This window comes from Lynx rufus, unplaced genomic scaffold (assembly GCF_022079265.1).
Source record: "Lynx rufus isolate CCGP_SWC_20201006 ecotype Redwood Valley unplaced genomic scaffold, mLynRuf1.p SCAF_9, whole genome shotgun sequence".
Taxonomy (NCBI): Eukaryota; Metazoa; Chordata; class Mammalia; order Carnivora; family Felidae; genus Lynx; species Lynx rufus.
Window position 1 is genome coordinate 108,576,203 of NW_025814897.1, and position 22,988 is coordinate 108,599,190.

Below are 22,988 nucleotides of genomic sequence, written 5' to 3' on the forward strand. Positions count from 1 at the left end.
CTATAAACAAATTAATTAATTGATTTAAAAAATGAAAGAAAATGCTATCAAAAAAAGAGAAAAGAAAAAAGAAGAAAAAAATTGTGACTTCAGAACTTGTGAAGCCATCCTGCCTCTCTGGAATTCTCTTTTGCTTCCCCTACGTTTCCTGAAAACATGAATTATCGAATCCTATGGAGGGAGACAGGGAATGATTTGGCTACAACTGGCACGCTTTGGACACAGTGAAAGGTGGGTGGATAGATGAAAGCAGGGAATTGGGAAGCAGAGGAGAAGCTGGCGATGCTTGATGGGGCGGGTTTGACCTCGGGTCACAGCTGAACGATCCAACCTCCCCAGCTTCAATCCCCCAGTTCACGCTTTACCAACAACCGTGAACTTTTTAGACGCTCCCTGGCCGCCCGCCTGGGCCGAGAACTGCGCCGTCACTTGCGACTGCTCCCTAGGCCCAAGGAAGGAGGGCGCAAGCCCGGCTGAGGCGGTGGCTGGCGGAGACTGACCCGGAGGGGCGGGGGCGGCGTGGAGGAGGCAGAGGCCGGCGGTCAGCTCCGCTCCAGCTCGGTTGCCATGTCCCGCCAGGCGAAGGACGACTTTCTGCGGCACTACACCGTCTCCGATCCCCGGACCCACCCCAAAGGCTACACCGAATATAAAGTGACCGCGCAGGTGAGGTGGGGCCCGGCGGGGACCTTTACCCTTTTAACTAGAGGGGGGCCGGGTTTTACCTTAAGGCAAGGAGCAGCTGGAAGCTCCCTTTTTAGACGACAGAAATGGATTTCCCCTTTAAGGGGAGGCTGCGGTAGGAGCCTTCGTTTACTTCTTTAGCCTTCAGGGGGCGAGGCCCTGGGAGGGCGCTGTCCTTTTAAAAGGGCGTGGACGGCAGTTCTCGGAGTGGGAGAGGTGGGTTCCCACGCCCGACGTGTGGTGTCTTCACTTCAGGCTGTGAATTTCTCTAAATTAAGAGGAAAGCTCTGTTCCATCCAAATATCAGGTCTCCAGTCTCTGGGAGTTAAGTTTTGTTAACTGGTTTGTTTGATGTTTACATAAAAGTTCCTTTTTAAAAAAATTTTTTTTCAACGTTTTTATTTATTTTTGGGACAGAGAGAGACAGAGCATGAACGGGGGAGGGGCAGAGAGAGAGGGAGACACAGAATCGGAAACAGGCTCCAGGCTCCGAGCCATCAGCCCAGAGCCTGACGCGGGGCTCGAACTCACAGACCGTGAGATCGTGACCTGGCTGAAGTCGGACGCTTAACCGACTGCGCCACCCAGGCGCCCCTGTTTTGCCCAATTTTAAAAGTTGAGTTATCTTTTTAGTATTGATCTGTAGGAGTTCTTTATATATTCTGGATATGAGGTGGGGTTTTTTTTGTCAGGTATATATATTCCTCAACAGTTTTTAAATCTAGTTTCTTTTACCCAACATATTTCAGGCAAGTTTGTTGTGAAAAGCAAAAGCCAGGGTTTTGGTCCTAGCTGTCCCTCTTACTTGCTGTGTGATTTTTAAAGAATTTTTATTTTTAACTGAGGTTTAGTTGACAGACAGTATTATGTTATTTTCAGGTGTACCACATAGTGATTCGACGCTTATGATGAAATGTTGACCACGATAAGTGTAGTTGACCATCTGTCGCCATAGAAAATTATTGCAGTATTGGGGTACCTGGGTGGCTCAGTCTGTTAAGCGTCTGACTTCAGCTCAGGTCATGATCTCGCGGTTCGTGACTTCGAGCCCCGCGTCAGGCCCTGTGCTGATGCCTCGGAGCCTGGAGCCTGTTTCAGATTCTGTGTCTCCCCCTCTCTCTGCCCCTCCCCCACTCCCACTCTGTCTCTGTCTCTGAAAAATGAATAAATGTTAAAAAAAATTAAAAAAAAAGAAATATAATATAGTGGGGGTGCCCGGGTGGCTCAGTCGATTGAGCTTCCGACTTCAGCTCAGGTTATGATCTCACAGCTCATGAGTTCAAGCCCTGCGTCGGGGCTGACAGCTTGGAGCCTGGAGCCTGCTTCGGATTCTGTGTCTCCCTCTCTTTCTGCCCCTAACCCACTCGCATTCTGTCTCTGTCTCACTCAAAAATAAATAAACATTAAAAATTTTTTTAAAAAAGGAGGGGTGGTGCCTGAGTGGCTCAGTTGGTTGAGCGTCCGGCTTCAGCTCAGGTCACAATCTCGCAATTTGTGAGTTCGAGCCCTGCGTCGGGCTCTGTGCTGACCGCCCAGAGCCTGGAGCCTGCTTCGGAGTCTGTGTCTCCCCCTCTCTCTGCCCCTGCCCCACTTGCACTCTGTCTCTCTCTGTCTCTCAAAAAGAAATAAAAATGTAAAAAAAAAAAACTTTTTAATTAAAAAAAAAAAAAGAAATGTAACATAGCGAATACAGGGTCTTTACACCTCAGACCCCAGTCTGCCCTTCCAGAAGGTCACAACCCCGGTGATCGTTCTTCTGTGTTCAGGAGTGTTTGCCCACAGCGTCTCCCTCACTTAAGGAAGGAGGGGCTCCTGGGACGGAACCTGATTCTTTGGAGAACCTGAGGTTCTTTGGTTTCAGTATGAAATTCAGGGACTTGGCCCTTTGAAGGAACTGAAATAGTGCTCACTTAGGTGGTACGTAAGCTACAGTTGGAACGACACAGAGAAGGTTAGTGTGGCCGCTGCAGAAGGATGGCATGTAATTCACGAAGGAACTGAGATGAAAGTTGGGCTGAGGACCGAGGGGTGTGGACGGGTCCTTAGGGATCCTCGCGTTGGGCAGATGACGAAACTGGCGTATGGTAGAAAAACTACTCCAAGCCACACAAAGCCTCGAAGCCAGGACACCTTGATAGCCGTGGTCAACAGCCAGAGGCCACTGCCCTTTTGAGAGGGGGCTGGGAGGTACCTGGGGCCTCCCTGGATTTTACTGGGTGATGGGGTGTCAGATGTCAGTCTCTGGACTCACCTGGTTCTTGCCTTTCTTCCTCAGTTCATCTCAAAGAGGGACCCAGAGGATGTCAAAGAGGTGAGGCTCCTGGGAGGAAGGGGGACCATTCCCCGATTCCAGATGCAGGAGCAGTAAAGGAACAACTGATCACTCCGCAGCCCTGGGAAGAGGGGGTGCTACGCCCCAATCTGCACACCCACGCTGGGGCCAGGCGGGGGTGGGGGCGGGGAAGCCTCTTTCCACCGTTGCCGGCCTGGGTTAAGTCTTGTGTCCCCCTTAGGTGGTGGTCTGGAAGCGGTACAGCGACTTCCGCAAGCTGCATGGAGACCTGGCCTACACCCACCGCAACCTCTTCCGCCGCCTGGAGGAGTTCCCGGCCTTCCCCCGTGCCCAAGTGTTTGGTAAGTGTTCATCCTGGCATTCAGGCCGCAGATAGAGGGACAGGTGGGCAAAGGGGACCCCTGCTGGCGGGGGCTGGATGAGGGGAACCCAGACCGCCAGCAGAGACACTTTTGGGGAGCTGAAGGGCCCTTAGAGACAACCTCCTTCCACACAGGGGGAAACTGAGGCTCAGAGCAACCTAGCCTTTAGTGTGCGTCTCAGGCCCTTTAACATTCCGTCTTCGTTAGCCCCATTTTCATGACAAGGCCGCTGGGACGCAGGGTCATGAAGGGGCTTGGCCTGTAAGTGGCAGAACCAGAATGCCTCCCCACAAGCCGGTGTTTCCTCCAGACCCTCGCTGTCCAAAAGCAGCAGCTGTGAGCCAGACATGATGAGTCTGAGCTGAGGTGTGCCTGTGGGTTGAATGCACACTGAAATAGAATGTAAATTATCCTGATAGCTTATCTATGGATCCCGTGTCCAAAGGAGATTATTTTGGTTGCTTGGGTGAAGTGAAACATATATATAAAGCATTTCACTTAACTCAATATAAAGATATTTATTTATATATTTTTATTTATTTATTTATTTATTTATTTTGTAGAGAGAATCTCTTATTTATTTATTTTGAGAGAGAGAGGGTGTGTGTGTGTGTGTGTGTGTGTGTGTGTGTGTGTGTGTGTACAGGAGAGGCAAGAGAAGGAGAGAGAGAATCCCAAGCAGGCGCCATGCTGATGGCTGACACAGGGCTCGAACCCATGAACCTTGAGATCGTGACCTGCGTGGAAACCAAGAGTCGGACGCTTAACCAACTGAGCCCATCCAGGCGCCCCAAATGGAATATATTATTAACACCGAGTTAACCTGTTTCTTTTTACTTTTTTTTTTTTTTTTTAACATGGTGACTAGAAAATGACAAATTACGTATGCCACTCATGATGTATTTCTGGGTGGCCGGGACTGACCCGTTACTTGCGTCTGTAGACTCGCGTGAGCTACCCTTTCACAGCAAGAAGAAGGCTTGCTGCTGGCAGGTCATGCCAGGCTGTGGGCAGCGCAGCCAGCTGCTCCCCTGGCAGCGTGATGACGAGGTCAGAGCTAGGTGACTCTGCAGGACATCTAGAACAGAGCAGGGCAACCGTAAACACAGAGCTACCTGCTGTGTGACCTTGGCCGAGTCACTTCTCTCTCTGAGCCTTACTTTCCTCTCCGTTACATCAAAACCGTCTGAAACTATTTTGTTTCTTGCTGGCTGTCTGCCCTGCCTGTCTAGGATGTGATATCCATGAGAGCAGAGGCCTTGCTTTTCTCTCTTTCGCCTTCTCAACACCAATCTAGCGCGTTAGTAGGTGCTCGATAAACATCTGGCAAATGGATGACTAGGGAGCTCGGTCCCTGCTTGCAAGCACCCTCACCCCACCTCCCCGGGAGGAGCCAGGGAAGATTATGGGGAGGACGGCAGCAGGCTGCTGGGATCCTCTCCGGCTGAACCAGGAAAGTGACCCCTGTGGATCACTGCCTCTCTCCCCACCCCTTGCCTTGGGGCGGCTGCAGGCCGGTTCGAGGCCTCAGTGATTGAGGAGCGGCGGAAGGGGGCCGAGGACCTGCTTCGCTTCACGGTGCACATCCCTGCACTCAACAACAGCCCCCAGCTCAAGGAGTTCTTCCGGGTGCGTGTACCTGCTGTCCCTCTTCCCGGGTACCTGGGAAACCTACCTGCCCTCGAGGCCGCGCTGGAGATTTCCCCATCCCTGTCTTTCTCTCCCGCAGGGTGGGGAGGTAACCCGGCCCTCTGACATGTCCAGGGACCTACACATCCTGCCACCCCCTCTGATCCCCACACCGCCCCCTGAGGAACCCTGGTTGCCCCAGCCGCTCCCTGCAGAGAGGAGAGGCCTTGAGGAACTGGAGGTGCCAGGTACATGGGGGGTGGGGAGGGCGGCAGGGCTGGAGGGTCTGGGGGTGGTGGCGGGCACACACTTCCTCCCCAGTAAAGATTTTCCCCAGTAAAAATTCTGGGATGTGTTCCAGCCCCTCTACCATTAACTTGCTGAGGAGCTCTAGCCAGGCCATTTTACTTCTCTAGGCTCTAGTTTCTTAATCTGTAAAAGGGGTACAACCCTAAACGTGGGCTTATCTGTGCCCTTGGGTGCCACAAGGATTTAATGAGAGGCAATTCCATTTTGAAAGCTGGGAAGTGATAAGGACAGGCATGAAATGTCACCAATGATCTATTCCTCAGCGGATCCCCCACCATCCAGCCCTGCCCAGGAGGCCCTGGATCTCCTCTTTAACTGTGGGAGCACCGAGGAGGCATCCGGTTCCCCTGCCCGAGGCCCCCTCACAGAGGCTGAGCTTGCCCTCTTCGACCCCTTCTCCAGGGAAGGTAACAAGCTGGGACAAGCAGAGGGGGGCTGATGTGGGGGCAAGGAGAGTAGGCAGAGCCACCAACTAGCTCGTGTCGTGCCTGTGTGAATCCTAGAAAGGAGCCCCCCTTCGGGCAGCCCGCAGCCTTAGTGAGAATCGGAAGCAGGTCCCCACCCCCCATACTCCCCCCTGCCCTGTGCCAGGGCACATAAGCTGGAGGCCCCTGGACAGTGGGCAACCACAAAGGAAGGAAATGAGCCACCTCCCACCGTGGGATCTCCTCCTCCCTGAGAAAGCTTTGGAACAGGCAGGGGTCACCCTGTCTTCGGAGGGTTTGAGTTCCTTCCATTGGAAGCCCAAGGTGGGGGTTTTCCGGCTGGCTCGGGGTCACGCTGCAGATCTTGAAGGCAGGAGAGGCCTGTTGATCGGGGAGGGGTGAGGCTTGGGCTCAGAGAGCAGCACAGGAGGCCCTGCAGCAGCTGCTGGCAGGTGGAGGCACCACAAGACCCCCCCCCCCCGCCCCCATGGAAGGGGGAAGGCCCCCCATGGAGGGGGTTCTCAACTGAAGTTGTAAGACCTGAGATTCTCTGAATCCGTTATTCTAACGTTCCAAGGTTTGGAGCCTTTCTATCCTTGGCCTGGTATGGTTGCTCTAGCATCCTTCCGTTAAACTTTGTGGAGAGAATTCTTACGTTTGTAGATCAACTATAGTCAGGAGAGGAGTAGGCCCAGTGACCCAAACCTCACAAACTAATGTTAGTGCGTACCCAAGGAAAGAATTAGGAAGGTCATTGTTTTTGTTTTTACAAAAGCAAAGGACTGCATCAATTAAATAGGTCATGGCTAGTTTGCTATGCACAAACGGCTCTCGAGTTGCTCAGGCACTGCTTCCCTCCACGTGGAACAGGTTGGTACCTTGATGGGCAAGAGAGTTCTGGGGATGGGCAGCAGGCCCTGGGAAAAGGAGGGCCAGTCTGGCCTCAGTCCTCCATATCTGATTGTAGAAGGTGCGGGCCCCAGTCCAACCCACCTGGGTGAGCTGGCAGCAATGGAGGCGGAGTCTGAAAGGCTGGACCAGGAACCCTGGGAGCCTGGAGGGCAGGAGGAGGAAGAGGAGGAGGAAGAACGGCCCGTCCCTGCATATCTGAGCCAAGCCACAGAGCTCATCACCCAGGCTCTGCGGGATGAGAAGGCAGGTGCCTACCCTGCAGCCCTGCAGGGCTATCGGGACGGCGTGCACATCCTGCTACAGGGGGTTCCTGGTGAGTAGGCCTGGAAGGTGGAAGGTCAGGCCCAGAGTCTCAGATAGTGCAGCGAAGGGAAGGGAAGGTGCAAAACAAGCAAGTCCAGGGGGAGAAGTGTTGTCCCTGACCAGGTATATAACCTTGGGCAGTTTCTTTACCTCTTGTGGCCTCAATTTTCTTATTTGTAAAATGGGGAGAATAAATCTGATTCCCAGGGAGCGGGGGAGCAGCGGGGCGGGTGGGGAGGGGGGAAGATGCATGTTGATGCTCTGTGAACTGTAAGGGGCTGGACCAGGGGTTCTGAACCCAGGTGTCTCAGCTGAACCATTCTCTCTCCATAGGTGACCCATCACCTGCCCGCCGGGAGGGTGTGAAGAAGAAGGCAGCTGAATATCTAAAGCGGGCAGAAGAAATTTTGCACCTGCATCTGTCCCAGCTCCCCCCGTGAGAGGACATGAACCCCTACCCAGGACTAGCTCCAACACTGCCAGCTACTCCCTTTTACTGTCCCTGGGGCCTGGCCCTATATCCTGGTCTTGTAACTCTAGGGGTCATTTCTGTATGTAACTGGACCAAGAATGAGACAAATAATGAATTTGAAGCTCCTTGACCACATCTGCCACCTTGGAATCAGGGACTCCTACTTGTGATCCTATCTTGTGTGAGCAGCATCTCTGGTCCTAAACTAGCTGTTTACCCATCTAGAACAGGGTTCTGCAAACTACGGCCAGCAGCCACATTTTGCCTAAGTGCCTTTTTCTGTAAGGCCCATGAGCTAGAAAGGTTTTTACATTTTTTAATAGTTGAAAAAAAAAAAAAAAGAAAAGAATAGTATTCTGTGACAGGTGAAAATTCCATGAAATTTAAGTATCTAAGAATAAAATGTGGAACACAATCAGGCTCATTCGTTTAATATTGTCTGTGGCTGCTTTCCCACTACACCAGCTGAGGTGAATAGTGGCAGAGTCGACGAATTCCAATCCGCAAATCCCAAAGCATTTACTATCTGCCCTTTGCAGAAAAAGTTTGCTGACCCCTGGTCTAGAAAATAGGGAGAATAGTCTCCAGGGAAACAAGAGTAGAGAATGATAGCAGGACCGACTGAACCAGGTTATTGGGTGAAAAGGATGATGAAGAGGAACCCAAATTAGCGTTAGCCATTTTGGGAGGTGCCCAGAGGCGAAGAGCGACGGTTTGGCAGGCAGAAACCTGGGAAGGCGTGGCCCTAGTCCTTCCCCGCCCCTCCTGCAAAGCGGTTGGTTGCGGAAGGGACTACAAACTGGTGTGTCATGGGAGTGGGCGGGGCTGTGCGCGGTGCATCATGGAGGCTTCAGGGACGCCTGATCCGGAGATGGTGGCGCTGAACTACAACGCGGGGCGTCTCGGGAGTCCTGCTGGAGGCCTTGTGGGAGGGGACAAGATTCGGTGAGAGGACGGCGCTTGCCAGTTGGGCGGGGGGGACGCCAGGCCCCGGGCGGGGAGGCGGGGAGGCGGGGCCCCGCCACAATCAGCCAGCTCCGCCGCCAGAGTCCCCGCCAGCCCTCGCGTAGAATGGAGCGATTGGCCGCCGCGGTCCCCGGGATGCTGAGAGCCTGTCCTTTCCCCTCAGCCCACCCATGTCCGGCTGCAAGCTGCCGGTGGGCACGTGCCCGGACATGTGCCCGGCCGCCGAGCGCGCTCAGCGCGAGAAGGAGCGCCGCCTGCACCGCTTCGAGGTGGCGCCGGGGTGCCGCGGCGACCGGCCCCGCGCGGACCCGCAGCGCGCGGTGAAGGAGTACAGGCGGCCGGCCGCCGGCAAGGCCCGGCCCCCGCCGAGCCAGCTGCGTCCGCCGTCCGTGCTGCTGGCCACCGTGCGCTACCTGGCCGGCGAGGTGGCCGAGCGCGCCGACGCATCCAGCGCCGAGGTGGCCAGCTTCGTGGCGGACCGGCTGCGCGCCGTGCGGCTGGACCTGGCCCTGCAGGGCGCGGGCGACGCCGAGGCGGCGGGGGTGCTGGAGGCGGCGCTGGCAGTGCTGCTGGCCGTGGTGGCGCGGCTGGGGCCCGACGCCGTGCGCGGGCCAGCGGACCCGGTGCTGCTACAGGCCCAGGTGCAGGAGGGCTTCGGTTCTCTGCGGCGCTGCTACGCTCAGGGCGCGGGGCCGCATCCCCGCGAGGCCGTCTTCCAGGGCCTCTTTCTTCTCTACAACCTGGGTGAGTCCGGGTCCCGGCGTCAGGGCAGGGGGCGGGGGCGGGGCGTGGGAAGGGTGCCTCCCTGTAGACGGACGGTGGAGGCCAGGGAAGGAACGGGAAGCTCTACAATCTCACCATTAGCTCCCTCCCCATCCCTGCCTTCTAGATGTCTGTCGAGTCAATGCGCAAGATCCGCCGAGCCCCGACGTGGGCCTTCCGGACTGTCCATTCCCATATTTGGGTCTCGGGTGTTTTTGTAATAAAAGTGGAGAGGACAAGGTTGGAACGGGAAAATTCACCTAAGTGATTTTCAACCTTTTTTAAACCTGCAGTTCAGTGTTGCAAAGCAGCCATGAATATATGCCCATGAGACTTCTGACACAGAAGTTTCAAGACATTAGATCCTCCCTGTGTGTGGATGGTGCGTTCTAATACTATCCTATTTAACTGTAATAAAATGCTCTTGATTTCACAACCCACTAATGGGTCAGAAGCCTTAGTTGACAAAAGAGGCCCGAGGTTCCATTGTCTGTGATTCTCCTGGAAGGGAAGCAGGGGCAGAAGCTCTTTGAAGAAAAGGCCTCACCAGGTAGACAGGGAAGGTGTGGCAGAACGAGCTTCCTCGTCTGTATCGCAGCTAGGGCAGTGGAGAAAGAGCTGAGTTTGAAGCCAGAAAACAGATTTGTGTGTGTGTGTGTGTGTGTGTGTGTGTCAAATTCTACGTACGAACTCAAGGACAGCCTCAGGCCAAGTCGTGAAATCATCTGGGCCTGTCTCCCTCATCCGAAAACAATGCTTCACTCTGCTAAGAGGATCCAGACTGTTTGAAGGGGCTCTCTCTGCACCTCATTCCAATAAGGCTCAGGAACGGGCTGATGGAGAAAGGGGGAGGGAAAGTAAGCTTGGCCCAGGGGAGGGGCGTGGCCAGAGCGGAAGGTGGGCGGCCCAAGGTTGGAGAAGGGCTTGGTGGTAGGCCAGAGGGGGTGGGCGTGGCTGAGGACCTCAGCAGGTGGGAGGCTAGGGTGGGGGAGAGGCCTAACCGGAGGCCACGGAACGTGGACCTGATCAGAGACACACACTGAGCTGTCCCCCGGCTTCCGCCCTCACAGGCTCTGTGGAGGCCCTTCATGAGGTTCTGCAGCTACCTGCCGCCCTGCGTTCCTGCCCCGCCCTGCGCAGGGCCCTGGCTGTGGACTCGGCCTTTCGAGAAGGCAATACCGCCCGCCTATTTCGCCTGCTCCGGATCCTGCCCTATCTGCAAAGCTGCGCAGTGCAGTGCCACATAGGCCGTGCCCGCCGGGGAGCCCTGGCCCGCCTCGCTCGTGCCCTGAGCACCCCCAAAGGCCAGACCTTGCCCCTGGGCTTCATGGTCCACCTGCTGGCCCTGGATGGGCCGGAAGAGGCACGGGATCTGTGCCAGGCCCACGGACTGCCCTTGGACGGACAGGAGAGAGTTGTGTTTCTCAGGGGTCGCTACACGGAGAAAGGGCTGCCACCTGCGGGGACCTGCAGTGTGTTGGTGGCGAGCAAACTGGGAGGGCGCACCCTGGAGGAGGTGGTCATGGCGGAGGAGGAAGATGAGGGTGTGGCTAGACGGAAGTCCCCTGCGTGAGGAGCTGTGCCCTCTCCCAGAGCCCAGGAATGGATCCAAGCACTCAGGTTTCTTTTCTCATCATTCCTACACAATAAAAGGAATTTGTTTTGTAGGGACAATAACTATAATTGATTTAAGTAGGGGAGGGCAGGGGGTTGTGGAGACACGATAGGTATGTAGGGAGAGAGGAACCCAGCCTGGGCAAGGCCCTAGCCATCTTGGGCCTCAGTTTCCCTGCTGGTCCCTGAGGGGTGGGTCTGGTGGTCACTGGTTGGCATTATGCATCCCTCCCTTGCCCACGTACCACCAAGAGCAGCTGGTGTTTTTTTTTTTTTTTTTAACGTTTATTTATTTTTGAGACAGAGACAGAGCATGAACGGGGGAGGGGCAGAGAGAGAGGGAGACAGAATCGGAAGCAGGCTCCAGGCTCTGAGCCATCAGCCCAGAGCCCGACGCGGGGCTTGAACTCACGGACCGCAAGATCGTGACCCGGGCTGACGTCGGACGCTTAACCGACTGAGCCACCCAGGCGCCCCCCCCAGCTGGTGGTTTTGACACTCCCCACCATCCCCGTCTCCGGATCTTCACCCTCTGCCGACCAAGATCCAGGACGAGGAAGGCTTGTCACTCCCTTCAGGTGTCCACAACTGGCAGGACCCTGAGCTGTTGTCTCAAGCTCTGGAGGGTCCAGTGATAGTGCCTTAGGTTGGCATCAAGGACGACTGGGGCACACCCAAAAAGAACTCGGGTGGGAGAAGGTTAGGATAAAGGATGGTGGGAGCTGGAGAAAGAGGGCTGGGGTCAGAGGTCAGCCACAGGCCGCAGGGTGGCTGCCGCGCCCTCCAGGGCCACCACCAAGATGCTGAGCTGCCTCTGCACTTCCGCCCAGGCTGCAGATCCTAGGCTCGTGTTCATGGCCCTGGAGCAGGCATTGGCCAGGCCTGGGAATGTGGCTACGGAGCCCGTGCGGGGTGCCCAGAGCACATGGCTGCAAGCAGATATGGGGGAGACGCAAAGTCACGCAGGGACCAGGAGAGGAGGGAGCTTCAGCCTGGAGGGGCCCCTCTCTGTACAGCTAGGCACAAAAGCGCCTCCCCACCGCCTCTGAAACCTGCGGCCCTCGTCGCAGTGGGGGTGAGAGATGTACGTTATAGCCCCAAGGTGACCTTGATTGATTTGCCTCCCCTCCTTTGAGGCTGATTGCCCACCCGTTTCAAAGGGCTGTCCTGTGCTCTAAAGGCCAGCAGAACTCTGACATCTCTCCGCCCTCAGATGGGTGCCCCTTGCCCGGCCCCCACCGTGCAGCACTTCCCAAGAGCCCTGAGCAGGCTCACCTGTAGTATCGTTCCTCTGGGAAGGCTCGCGGGTTTAGGAAGGTCCGTTCCAGCAGCATCAGCTGGTCGTTGAGCATCCGGACCTGCAGGGGGCTGGAAGTGGCAGGACCTTGTCACCCTGGAACCAACAGCCCAGCTGCCAGCCTGCATCCTGCCCCGGAGGCCACCCTCCCAGACACCTGCTCGCTGCCCTTTCTCACTCGGGGGTGTCTTTCTGCAGCGCTGATACGTGTTGGCCCAAGGCCGCGGCTGCCCCCTCAAACTTCTCCACTGCAGTCACCAGAGGCCCTGTGGGCAACAGCCAGCATCTTAGCCCTGGAGGTGCAGGGCTCCCCACACCTCCATGTTAAGGGGGCTCCATACCCAGGCTGATGCTGTGCTGCTCCAACAGGACCCCAAGGTCGCGCTGGGCAGCCTGCAGAAAATTTCGGAGGGTCTCTCCGTAGTCACTGACGTTAAGAGGCAGAAAGAGGCTGTCACTGAGCCTAAGCAGCACGCTCCCTGCTGTCCGGGCCACAGCCTGATGGCTGCTGAAGCCTGCAAGGAATGCCATCAGGCCAGGGCTCAGTCTTCAGCCCACCGCCCTCCAGCCTCAGGATTCCCCCTGCCCCCTTCCTCACCAGGGTCCACAAATTTGTCCACGTAACCAAAGGTGTCAAAGGCTGTGTGGTAGGTGGGGTAGATCCTGGCCGAGGTCTTGCTCTAGGGGAACAAGGCCAAGCGACAGGCTTGAGAGGAGAATTGGGAGAAGGCAAATCAACAGCGAGCTACAACACAGGGACATTATCTCGAATCATCGCCACGGGTATGAGGTAGGTTCCAGAATTCCTACTTTACAGAGGAGGAAACTGAGGCTCAAGAAGTGAAGTCACCTGCCTGACTCCAAACAGCTAAGAGTAGCAGAACCGGGTCAGGTGCCAGTTTCCTATTTCACGTGAAGAAGAGGGCTTGGGAATCAGACAAGAGGGTTCAAATCCCAGCTCTACTGCCCTGCAGCAGTATAGCCATGGATGAGAGAAGTGGCTTCTTGGAACATCAAGCAGGGAGACACAAGCTGGGCACTCCATATCCCTTATCCCATTTTACCCTCACACCAGTGCTATGAATCACCCCTGTTTTATACTGTTACTTAGTCTATTCTGGGGTAAACATTTTTGTCATATTTTAAGATCTCTGGAATCAGGATGCCTCTTTGGTGGTAAGATTTGTTTCTTGGGGCGCCTGGGTGGCTCAGTCAGTTAAGCGTCCAACTTTGGCTCAGGCCATGATCTCGCAGTTCGTGAGTTCAAGCCGAATCTGTGCTGACATCTCGGGGTCCGGAGCCTGCGTCAGATTCTGTGTCTCCCTCTCTCTCTGCCCCTCCCCTGCTCGCACTCTCTCTTAACAATAAATGAACATTTAAACAAATGTTTTTTAAATTGATTTTTTAAAGTAATGTCTACACCCAATGTGGGGCTCAAACTTACAACCCTGAGATCAAGAGTTGCATGCTTCACTGAGCCAGCCAGGAGCGCAGGATGTTTTTTTTTTTTTTTTTTTTTTTTTTGAGAGAGAGCACAAGTCGGGAACAGAGGATTCGAAGCGGGCTCTGAGCTGTCAGGGAGCCTAATGTGGGGCTTGCACTCACGAACCATGAAATCATGACCTGAGCAGAAGTCAGATGCTGAACCTACCGAGCCACCCAGGTGCCCTGCCCCAGGATGCTTCTTAAGTCAATGTCACCCTACAACTAACAGGCAGTGTTGCTTTTTTCCCCCCTGAATAGTGCACATCATCATATTGCATCTTGAAATCAGTAGTATCTTAAATTTGATAAATTGACAGGTGAGCATAAACATGTTCCTAGAGGTTAAGACACTTGGCTGAGGTAGCACAGCTACGGAGTGGTGAAGCCGGATTCAATCTGCACTAGAGCAGCTCTAAAAGAGGAAGGGGATTGTGGAGCAAGGTACGGAGCTGGGAGACAGGAGTGCCTGCTCACCCGGTCATAGGTGTAGGCGATGTCCATGGAGGAGATGCCCAGGAAGTGAATGAAGGGTGCGTAGTCGCTGCCAGCACCCAGAGAGCCCAGGCTGTGGAAAGAAAGATGGTCGGGTTGGAGTCCGCTGGGCCAGCCCGCCCTTCCCGGGCCCCTGTCCTGGCCCTGGGCTCACCTGGGAACCAGGCCGTATGCTGTGCTGCTACGGTTGAAATACCGGATCCAGTTGTCGTAGATGCTGAGGCCGTCGAGGCCCGGTGCGGGGATCTGACCCGGAGAGGAATCCAGTCCAGGGCTGGCCTTCCCCAAGGCCCAAGAGGCCGTCGTCCTCCTCTCTACCCACTAGAGTCTCCTTCCTATGCATAGCCCTGCGGCTCCTACAAAGCCTGCCCCCAGCCTCAGTCCCAACGCCAGGACCCTCTAATAAGTACCAGCTCCAGCCCCGCCCACCCCGCCTGGGACAGCCCTCCTCCCGGCCCCACTCCCTTTCACCTGTTTGGCCGCGGAGAAGATGACGCTCTGGACTGGGGGTGTTCCCTGAGCCCTCAAGGTGGCATTGGCTGTGGGAAGATCAGAAAAGCCTCTATTCAGGCCCCAGCCCCTCATTACCCGCCTCCCCCAGCCAGCCCAGCTGCCCCCCATACCAAACACGGAGATGTCCACGTTGATGTAGGCCACGGTGCGCTCTTGCAGCTTGCTGAAGAATTCCTGAGGGTGGGAGGACCGACGTCAGCTCAGCGGTGCCCTGCCTCGGGAATCCCCTTGACCGCCAGCCTTGCAGGGCTCACTCACCTCGGTGAATTCTGTGGAGCCAATGAGGCCAAACTCCTCTGCCCCCCAGCTCGCAAACACTATTGATCTGCGGGGCCGCCAGGTTCCTGGGGAGGGGGATAAAGGGCTGGAGGACAGGGTCCCCGGATCTTGGGGTCGCTTGGAAATATTGAGAACGTGGAGAGGAGGAAGGGCTGGACGGGGCGGGGCTGCCAGAGACAGGAGGTAGGTCCCAGCTACTCTCCAGCCCAGCCTTCTGGCCCAGGCTCCCTCTGGCCTCCTTTTTCCAGCCCCCGGCCTGAGCTATGACCCCACCACAAAATTGCCCCCAATACCAATCTCAGGTGGTCCCTTCTGCCAGGATGCCCTCCCTCCCCCTTCCTTATAGGCATGCTCTGGGTAGACATCCTGACCCTCGGCCCCTCCAACGTCTCCTTCAAGCATCCTATGCCAAACTCTTCCGGAACCTTCTCCACTTGATAATAAGACGCTGATGTTCTCCTTAGGGCATTATTCATATTAAGCCAGTCCTCCATGCCTTGAGGGAGGGCCTGTTACAGTCTCCTTTTCGCAATTGACACTGAGCCACAGAGAAGTTAAATGACTTGCTCAGGGTTACACAGCTGGTAGGAAGCAGAGCCAGGGTTCAAATCCACAGCCCGGCTCCAGAGTCCAGGGGCTTCACTAGCTGCCCACACTCCCTCTCACTGCCTCTGGCGACCGCGTTTCCATCTCCAATCTCGATGCCACACCGCTCTTGCCGCAGTCTCCAGCCGCCTCCCAGAAGCCTTAGCAGCCCTCGCTTGCCCCTTACCTCCTCCAGACACCCCCTAACCCTCCACAGATGACACATACCACTACCACACATGCAATGTGTGATCCTGGATTGGCCCTTGAACCAGAAATTTCTTTTCCTCTGAAGGTCATTATGAGAACAACTGGGACCATTGTTAATTTCCTGATTCTGGTCATTGTATGGTGGTCATGAAGGGAAATGTTCTTGTTTTTAGGAAATACACAGTTTATGGGTAAAAGTCCAGCATTTCTGCAACTTTCAAACACTCCAGAAAACAAAAAGAGAAGGAGAAAACAAGGTAAAAATCCTAACATCAGGAGTATCTGGATGAAGGGTGTCTAAGGCTTCTTTGTACTATGTTGGCAAGTCTTTGCGTAAGCTTGAAATTATTATTTTTTTAATTTTTTAATGTTTTTATTTATTTTTGAGACAGAGACAGAGCATGAGCAGGGGAGGGGCAGAGAGAGAGGGAGACCCAGAATCCGAAGCAGGCTCCAGCATCTGAGCCATCAGCCCAGAGCCCGACACGGGGCTCGAACTCACGGACCAAGAGATCATGACCTGACCCGAAGTCGGATGTTCAACCGACTGAGCCACCCAGGCACCCCAGAAATTATTTCAAAATAAAAAACTTGAACGGCAACGACAGAGACAGAAATTCCTGCCCTTGTAACGAAGGGGATAAAGCCACAAGCTCAGCCCCCCCTTCCACTTATCAGTTGATCTCTACCACACCTGTGATTTCACATGCCATTTATGCCACCAACTCCCCAGTTTATCTCTGGAGTCTCTATTCTGACCTGGAGATCAGCACTTTCAACTGCCTGCTTGTCCTCTCCCCAGGGGGAATGTCTCCTAGGCCCCTCAAAATCCATGTGTGAACGGGCACGCATGTATAACGATGTGATCTGTGACATCAGTAACGTAAAGAGGAAAGACAGCGCTTTATAGCAGTAGAGTTTCCTATGAGATTAACTTGGTATCCATTCAAATTATGGAGTGATAACTTTAGGATGTTATAGGTAATGGAAGATGAAAAAGTTCCAGAGATGGATGGGGGTGATGGTTGTACAACACAGAATATACTTAATGCCATAGTTGTACACTTAAAACTGGTTAGAAGCGCAAATTGTATGGCACGTATATTTTACCACACACACACAAAAGCTAAAAAAAAAAAAAAATCAACATGTAAAGAACTAACCTCACGTTCTTCCCCCTCGATCTGCCCTCTGACCCCAATTTGTTTTTCATAAATGGCACTGCCATATATAGGTTGCTCAAACCAGCAATCAGGGAGCCAGGAGTCCTCCACTCATCCTCTCCCGCACCTGTGACACCCACAGACCTCCTTCCCATTGCCCCCACCTTGGCCCAAGCCCACTATCCCTCCTGGCCCTGAGGATGCCAAGGCCTCTGACAGGTCCCTCCATGTAGGGTCTTCACTCCCCATAACCTCCCCATTTGGAGCAGGAGAAACTGTGACCACGGTTGTCTTTACACACAGCCACTCAGGTGTTCACTGTGGGGTCTGCTGTGCCTAGAACTGGCTTGGCACGTAGTAGGCATAGGGGACATGTTTGTTGAGTTAACGACTGCCTGTCATCCCTGCCTCAACTAGGCTGAAGGCAGAGCCCGGGCACTGCCTTCCTTACGGTGGCACCCGGCTTCCCTCCACTGGAGGGACACAGGAGGCTCTCAGAAGCCACCGCAGGAGCTCCCCATGTCCCACCGGGCGACCGGAGCAAGGCCAGGGCTGGTGTCCGTGCAGGTCGTCCCACAGGGCCCTCAGGCTTGGCACAAGTGGGCACTGGAGAGTGAGAGAGAGGAGGTGGGAGAGGACTGGGGGGGGGAAGCTGGGGGGAGGAGTGGGCTGCGGGTGACCTCCTGCTGGGAGAGTCCCTAGACCGGGGACCGGGGGTTGCCTCACCCTTCTTTAGCAGGGTCCCCAGGACTCGGGAGAGCTCCAGGAGGACGGCAGTGCCACTGCTGGGGTCCACGGCCCCGTGTACCCAGCTGTCCCGGTGGTTTCCGTACAGCACGTAGCGGTCTGGAGAGAGGAGCAGAGGCTCAGAAACCAGGGAAGAAGGAGGGTGGGCGGGGCCAGCCGGGCGGAGCGCAGGGGGCGTGGTCAGGGAGCCCCGACGGGGCGCTCACCGGGCTCCACCGCCCCGCGGATGATCCCCAGGACGTTGGAGGAGTTCCGCAGCTCCAGGCGGTTGTGGACGCTCACGTTCACCTGGCTTGGGGAGCCAAGGGGGCGAGCAGAGTCTTGGCCCTGCCCGCTCCCCTCACAACCCAATACAGGGGAAACTGGGACCCAGAGCGAGAAAGGGACACCACGAGGTCACTTGCCCAGAAGTACCTGGAGAGGCAGCAAGGCTAGAGCCCCGCTCTTTAGAGTCAGTTCTTTTCACGGACTGACTTACTCAGGTGAGAGTATTTATTGGATACTTAGTGTATGCCTGCACCGTACTAGGCTCTGGGCAGGGCCTGAGACAGACACGGCCCCGCCCTTGGGGGGACCTCCCTCCCCTTTGCGAGACAAACCACGAGGAAGACAGCACCTGCAGGCGGTGAAGGGGTGTGGCGAGGACACTAACAGGTTGACCTGTAAGAGGACACCTGGTGGCAGATGGGGGGAGGACAGGCCAGGAGTGGCAGGAGCGTGGGGAATGGTGTTCAGGCAGAGGGAGCAGCAAGCAAGCGCAGAGGCCTTGGTTTGGGAATGAGTTCGAGAGAGAGAGGGTGGCTGGAGAGTAGAGGGTGTAGATGAAGGGCGGGTGGAACCCCACAGGGCCTTGTGGCTTCCCCAAAGACAAGACAGATATTTTGGAGTCAGGGGAAGGTTGGGAGAGAGAAGAAAGGAAAAGGCCAGGCCTTGACGTGGGCAGAGAAGCATAACAAGGGAAGAGGAGAGGAGCCTTGAGGAAGCGGGGCCCCACCTCACCTCTCTGCTGGGAAGTCTCCATCAGGTCGGAAGCCAGGCCCCAACTTGTAGTCACAGCCCAGTGCTCCCTGCCAGGCAGCTGGGGCCAAGGTTCCCTGGAGGTTACTGAGGAGGAGGTGGAGGGTGTGGGGGTTGGAGGTTGGGGGCCACTGGATTGCGGGCAGGGGCTCCCGGGGGGCACCAGAGCTTACCAGAGAAGGATTTTTGCATCCTCAAAGCCAATGGGCTGAGTGGGAATGGGAGGAAATCCAGGGACAGTATCAGGGTTCAGGCGGAAGGAAGAAGGATTGGCCGGAAGGTAGGGAGTCAGAGGATCCCCAAAATACTCATAGTAGGAGCCTCGCTCCACCCCTGAGGGAGGCAGGCGCCAAGAGTTCGGAAAGGTCTGGCTGGCGGAGCTGTGCCCATCGTTGATGTCTGCGGGGTCCGTGTACACCAGCACCCCAGCTACCCCGTGCTTGGCCGCATTGACAGCCTGCGGGAGGGGGATGAGGCTGTGTTTAGGGGAAAGGAGAGGGGATGTCATGTCCTGTTCCGCTCCCTCCCTCACTGCGGCAGCCAGGATGGATCTGTCTTCCCACAGGCAAGATGATGCTCGCACAAGTCATTTACTGCAGCCCTGCTCGAGGGAGCAAAAGACCTCTGGACATAGGCAGGTCGATGCTCATCAGCAGGGCTGTCACGTGATCGGAGGCATCGCACAAGGGCACCCTGGGCAGCTGCGTAGGAGAGCAGGGCCACCGCTCACAGGAGCCAAAAGGCAGAAGCAGCCCAAGTGTCCATGGGCAGAATGAATGGATAAGCCAATGTGTGGTATACAGCAGGCAAGAGGCAATTACTCAGACTTGAAAGGCAATGAAGTTCTGATACAACATCGATGGGCCTTGAAAACATTATGCTAAGTGAAGAAGCCAGGCACAAAAAGTCAGTATTGTGTGATTCCTCTTATATGAGGTTTCTAGAATAGGCAAACTCATACAGCTGGAAGGTAGAATAGAGGTCACCAGGAGCTGGGGAGGGAGAGAGGGGACGTTATGTTTAATGGGCACAGAGTTTCGTTTGGAATGATCGAGAGCCCTAGAAATGGATGGTGGTGATGGTTTGCACAGCATTGTGAAGCTACTTAATGCATCTGCATTGTACCGTTAGAGATGGTTAACACGGTCAGTTTATACTGGTATATTTTAGCACAATGAAAACATAATAGTACATAAAAGAAAGAAAGAAAGAAAGAAAGAAAGAAAGAACAAGGACACAATTTATGTGCCTATGGAGAATCATCTCCAGGATGTATTAAGGTGAAAAAAAGCACACCTTGAAAAGGTGGGTATAGTATGCTGCTTTTATACAAAAAGAGGGAGAAATAAAAATATATATTCATATGCATTTCTTCCAAAAGAAACTGTGGATAGATTCCTCTTTGGAGGATGGCATGACAGGAAAGCTTTTGCACTCTAAACTTTTTCCTTTTTTTAACTGGAAATTCTATAGTTTGTGTAATTCCATTATGGCTCTTCCTCTTTTCTCTTTTGCAGATCTTATTATGGGCACTTCTCTTTTTTTTTCTAAGTTTATTTATTTACTTTGAGAGAGAACATGTGTGCAAGCGGGGGGGCGGGGCAGAGAGAGGAGAGAGAGAGAGAGAGAGAGAGAGAGAGAGAGAGAGAATCCCAAGCAGGCTGGGAGCTATCCGACAAGGGGCTCAATCTCCCAAACTGTGAGATCAAGACCTGAGCCTGTGACCCCCAACCGAAATCTACATGAAATTTACTACCCTAACCATTTTATAGCCTGCTGTTCAGCGCAGGGAGGACATCCACATTTTATTGCACTACCATCACCCCCACCCACTTCCAGAATTCTTCATCTTGCACATCTGAAACTCTGTACTCGCTAAACCCTAACTCCCTATTCTCTTCTCTCGCTCTATACGTTTAAAAAAAAAAAAAAAATCCCGCATTTTTGAAAAACACACATGTGAACTACTCAGCCAAAATGTTTAGCTGAAAAGATGCAGGCCGGGAGGGAGGCAACAGGAGGGACTTAAGTTGAATATTCAGGAGAACTTAGACCCCCAGAATATCAAAGTTTACCTGATCCATTTATTTCCTAAGGCTCAGAGAGGTTAGGGGAGGCATCCAGGGTCACACAGCACATCATGAGTGGTAACAGCACAAATATAGCTCACCTCTTGTGCCCCAGCCCAGGGCTCCGCAGGCCACTCAACCCTGCTCCTTCCTCTTCCTCTCTCTTCTTCCTGTCCTCTGCTGACCACCCCATCACACACACACACACACACACACACACACACACACACCAGTTTCCTGCACTGGGGGCTGCTGCTCACCTTGGCCCCACGCCCTGTACCCCCATAGCGGGTCAGCGCGATGGTGCCTTCCAGTCTGATGCCCTGAGTCTGTAGCTCCATAAAGTCTTCTTCCGATCCCCGGTTGGCATAGATGAGGAGGCCCTGGTCCCAAGGGAAGGTGATCCTCAGAGCCAGGCCCAGGAAAGACGGGGTGAGGAAAGGAGAGAGGGAGGCCGAGTGGCAGAGTGAAGGATTTTGATTCTATTTTCCCCGCCTCACCCAGAGCTTGTAAACTTCCCAAGAACGGAGTCACATCTCGTTTCCTCTGGGGCCAGGTGCCCTGTAGTGGGCCTGACCTTGAACATGGGGCCATCAGCGTTTGTAAAATGGCTAGGCGATGGGCAAAAGGTGTGGCAGTGGAGTTTAGGGGGAAGGGCCCTGGGTCAGGAAGGGAGAATTTGGGGTGGAGCCAGAGGGGACTGGGCCTCGGCAGAGGGGAGGGAGTGTCCCAGGCCCACCTGCGGGGTTCCAGGGGGAGCGTAGGCCGCATAAGGTGGCACCACATCGGGGCCCCCCTGCTCCCCAGTCAGGTTCTGTTCACTCTGGCGGCAGGAGAAGAGGATGGTCCCAGTGGGACCCACTGTGGAGGAGGGGCAGCATCAGAGCTGGGCCCGGCAGGTCCCGCCCCAAGGGCATCCCCAGACCTGAGTGGGAGGGACCTCACCGACAGCCACCCGGTTGGGCCGCTCCCGGCTGGGGAAGGACAGCAACACTTCGTACGTGGGGGCCTCCGCCGCGTCCAGGCCTGACTCCGGGTCCCGCCAGCGGTGCAGCAGGAGCTGTGCCAGCGCCTCATCCCGGGGGCTGGAGGCCAGGTGAGGCTCCCTGGAGAGTTCTCTGCGGGGAGACAAAGGGCCAGGCCCAGGGTCAGGGAGGCGCCTCTGGTGAACAGGAGGGGAGGGTAGACAGCCCTCTCACCTAAGGTTCTCTCGGATCTTGCTGGCATCCAGCTGCTTCATGACGGTCTCAAGGATCTCCAGATCCAGGTCCTGGGAGACCGAGACGCCGGGAGCCGGTGCGTCGGCCCCTTTGGGAATGGCGAAGCGGCCCAGGATGATCCCCAGGCCCAAGAGGGCAGAGGCCCCCACCAACCCCCCAAGCACCTTCACCCACTGCATCCTGTGGAGTCTTGGCCAGCTGGGGTCACTCCTTATAGATGGGTGTCAGGTCTAGTTAACCATTACCCCATGGGTGGCCCTGCCCTTTGGCCCTCCGCTGGCGGGGAGAGTCAGCAAGCATCCTGCAGGGAGGGCCGCGAGCTGTTCCCATCCACCTCCATATCTGCATCATTCACCGAAGCGACCCCCAGGGTATCAAGTCCACACGGGCACACTGAGGCCCAGAGAGGGACCAGGTCTCAGGCAGAACTGGAACTCAGAGCCACTGTTCAGAGCAAGGCTGGGCCTGCCCCCAGCCACCCCGCCTCTGTCTTCTCAGCGCCCTTTGATTTCCAGCGCATCCAGCCCCCGCTGCTTGAGCAGGTTTTGAGTTCAAATGCCGTCCTTGCCGGATGTAAGCTGTGTGACCCTGAGCAATTCGTTTAGCTTCTCTGACTCTGTTTTGTTTTGTTTTGTTAAAGCTGTCAAATGGGGATAATAGATCCGTTTCACAAAACTGGTGCTGTTTTCATTAAACAAGACCACATCTGCAGAAAAATCTAGCCCAGTGTCTGGCACATCATGGGAGCTCAGTACATTTTAGCCACTCCTGCCTCATCTGACTCCCTAAAATGCAAAACCTGGGGCTAAAGGAAGAAAGGGGATCCAGAAGAATTCTCTGTGTGTATCCTGCAGGGGTCCCAGCTTATGTGAGGAAGTGGACCTCTTAGAAAGGGAAGCCATTTCTTCCTTTGCAAGGTGACTTCCTCCTCCATCCTCTAACCCTATCTGCCCTCTCTGGAATCCATTCACCTGTTCATCCATCCATCCATCCATCCACTATTTATCCACCCGCCCTCCTATTCCCCCACCCATCTATTCTCCCATCCAGCCACCCACCCATCCGTCCATCCATCCATCTACCCACCCAACTACCCATCCATCCATCCAACCATCCTCCACCCATCCATCCATCCATCCTTCTATTCTTCTATCCTTCCATCCATCCATCCATCTATCCA

The 22,988-nt window shown here is 55.0% G+C and overlaps 3 protein-coding genes and 1 non-coding gene across 4 annotated transcripts; 3 read left to right on the plus strand and 1 right to left on the minus strand.

Moving 5' to 3' along the window:
- Nucleotides 1-479: 479 nt before the first annotated feature.
- On the plus strand, nt 480-7,804 carry SNX15 (sorting nexin 15). The gene is made up of 8 exons (XM_047071091.1): nt 480-666; nt 2,960-2,995; nt 3,198-3,318; nt 4,853-4,968; nt 5,069-5,216; nt 5,541-5,684; nt 6,670-6,927; nt 7,251-7,804. The coding sequence occupies exons 1-8, from the start codon at nt 568-570 to the stop codon at nt 7,355-7,357; spliced, it is 1,029 nt and encodes a 342-aa protein (XP_046927047.1). The 5' UTR covers nt 480-567; the 3' UTR covers nt 7,358-7,804.
- On the plus strand, nt 2,587-2,695 carry LOC124506556 (U6 spliceosomal RNA). Its single transcript, XR_006960807.1, has one exon. It is a non-coding gene; the product is annotated as a U6 spliceosomal RNA (small nuclear RNA).
- An 86-nt stretch (nt 7,805-7,890) lies between the features above and the next one.
- On the plus strand, nt 7,891-10,788 carry SAC3D1 (SAC3 domain containing 1). Its single transcript, XM_047071090.1, has 3 exons — nt 7,891-8,334; nt 8,519-9,099; nt 10,188-10,788. The coding sequence occupies exons 1-3, from the start codon at nt 8,231-8,233 to the stop codon at nt 10,688-10,690; spliced, it is 1,188 nt and encodes a 395-aa protein (XP_046927046.1). The 5' UTR covers nt 7,891-8,230; the 3' UTR covers nt 10,691-10,788.
- A 364-nt stretch (nt 10,789-11,152) lies between these two features.
- NAALADL1 (N-acetylated alpha-linked acidic dipeptidase like 1) lies at nt 11,153-21,987 on the minus strand. The gene is made up of 18 exons (XM_047072350.1): nt 21,788-21,987; nt 21,534-21,706; nt 21,328-21,449; nt 20,849-20,971; nt 18,693-18,976; nt 18,502-18,606; nt 17,709-17,794; nt 17,482-17,601; nt 14,777-14,862; nt 14,629-14,692; nt 14,477-14,544; nt 14,160-14,251; nt 13,988-14,078; nt 12,627-12,708; nt 12,370-12,543; nt 12,207-12,294; nt 12,007-12,099; nt 11,153-11,660 (listed from the first exon to the last, which is right to left on the minus strand). Exons 1-18 carry the CDS (start codon nt 21,985-21,987, stop codon nt 11,474-11,476), a joined length of 2,238 nt encoding a protein of 745 aa, XP_046928306.1. The 3' UTR covers nt 11,153-11,473.
- Between the last annotated feature and the right edge of the window lie 1,001 nt (nt 21,988-22,988).

Coding starts and splice junctions, on each gene's coding strand:
- NAALADL1 (XM_047072350.1), bottom strand. CDS start 21,987: ATGCAGTGGGTGAAGGTGCTTGGGGGGTTGGTGGGGGCCTCTGCCCTC. Junction 18,977..20,848: donor GTACAGGGCGTGGGGCCAAG/GTGAGCAGCAGC, acceptor CCCCTCCCGCAG/GCTGTCAATGCGGCCAAGCA. Junction 14,693..14,776: donor GCTCCACAGAATTCACCGAG/GTGAGTGAGCCC, acceptor TCCCACCCTCAG/GAATTCTTCAGCAAGCTGCA.
- SNX15 (XM_047071091.1), top strand. CDS start 568: ATGTCCCGCCAGGCGAAGGACGACTTTCTGCGGCACTACACCGTCTCC. Junction 667..2,959: donor AATATAAAGTGACCGCGCAG/GTGAGGTGGGGC, acceptor TTTCTTCCTCAG/TTCATCTCAAAGAGGGACCC. Junction 5,685..6,669: donor CGACCCCTTCTCCAGGGAAG/GTAACAAGCTGG, acceptor ATCTGATTGTAG/AAGGTGCGGGCCCCAGTCCA.
- SAC3D1 (XM_047071090.1), top strand. CDS start 8,231: ATGGAGGCTTCAGGGACGCCTGATCCGGAGATGGTGGCGCTGAACTAC. Junction 8,335..8,518: donor GTGGGAGGGGACAAGATTCG/GTGAGAGGACGG, acceptor CTTTCCCCTCAG/CCCACCCATGTCCGGCTGCA. Junction 9,100..10,187: donor CTTTCTTCTCTACAACCTGG/GTGAGTCCGGGT, acceptor CCGCCCTCACAG/GCTCTGTGGAGGCCCTTCAT.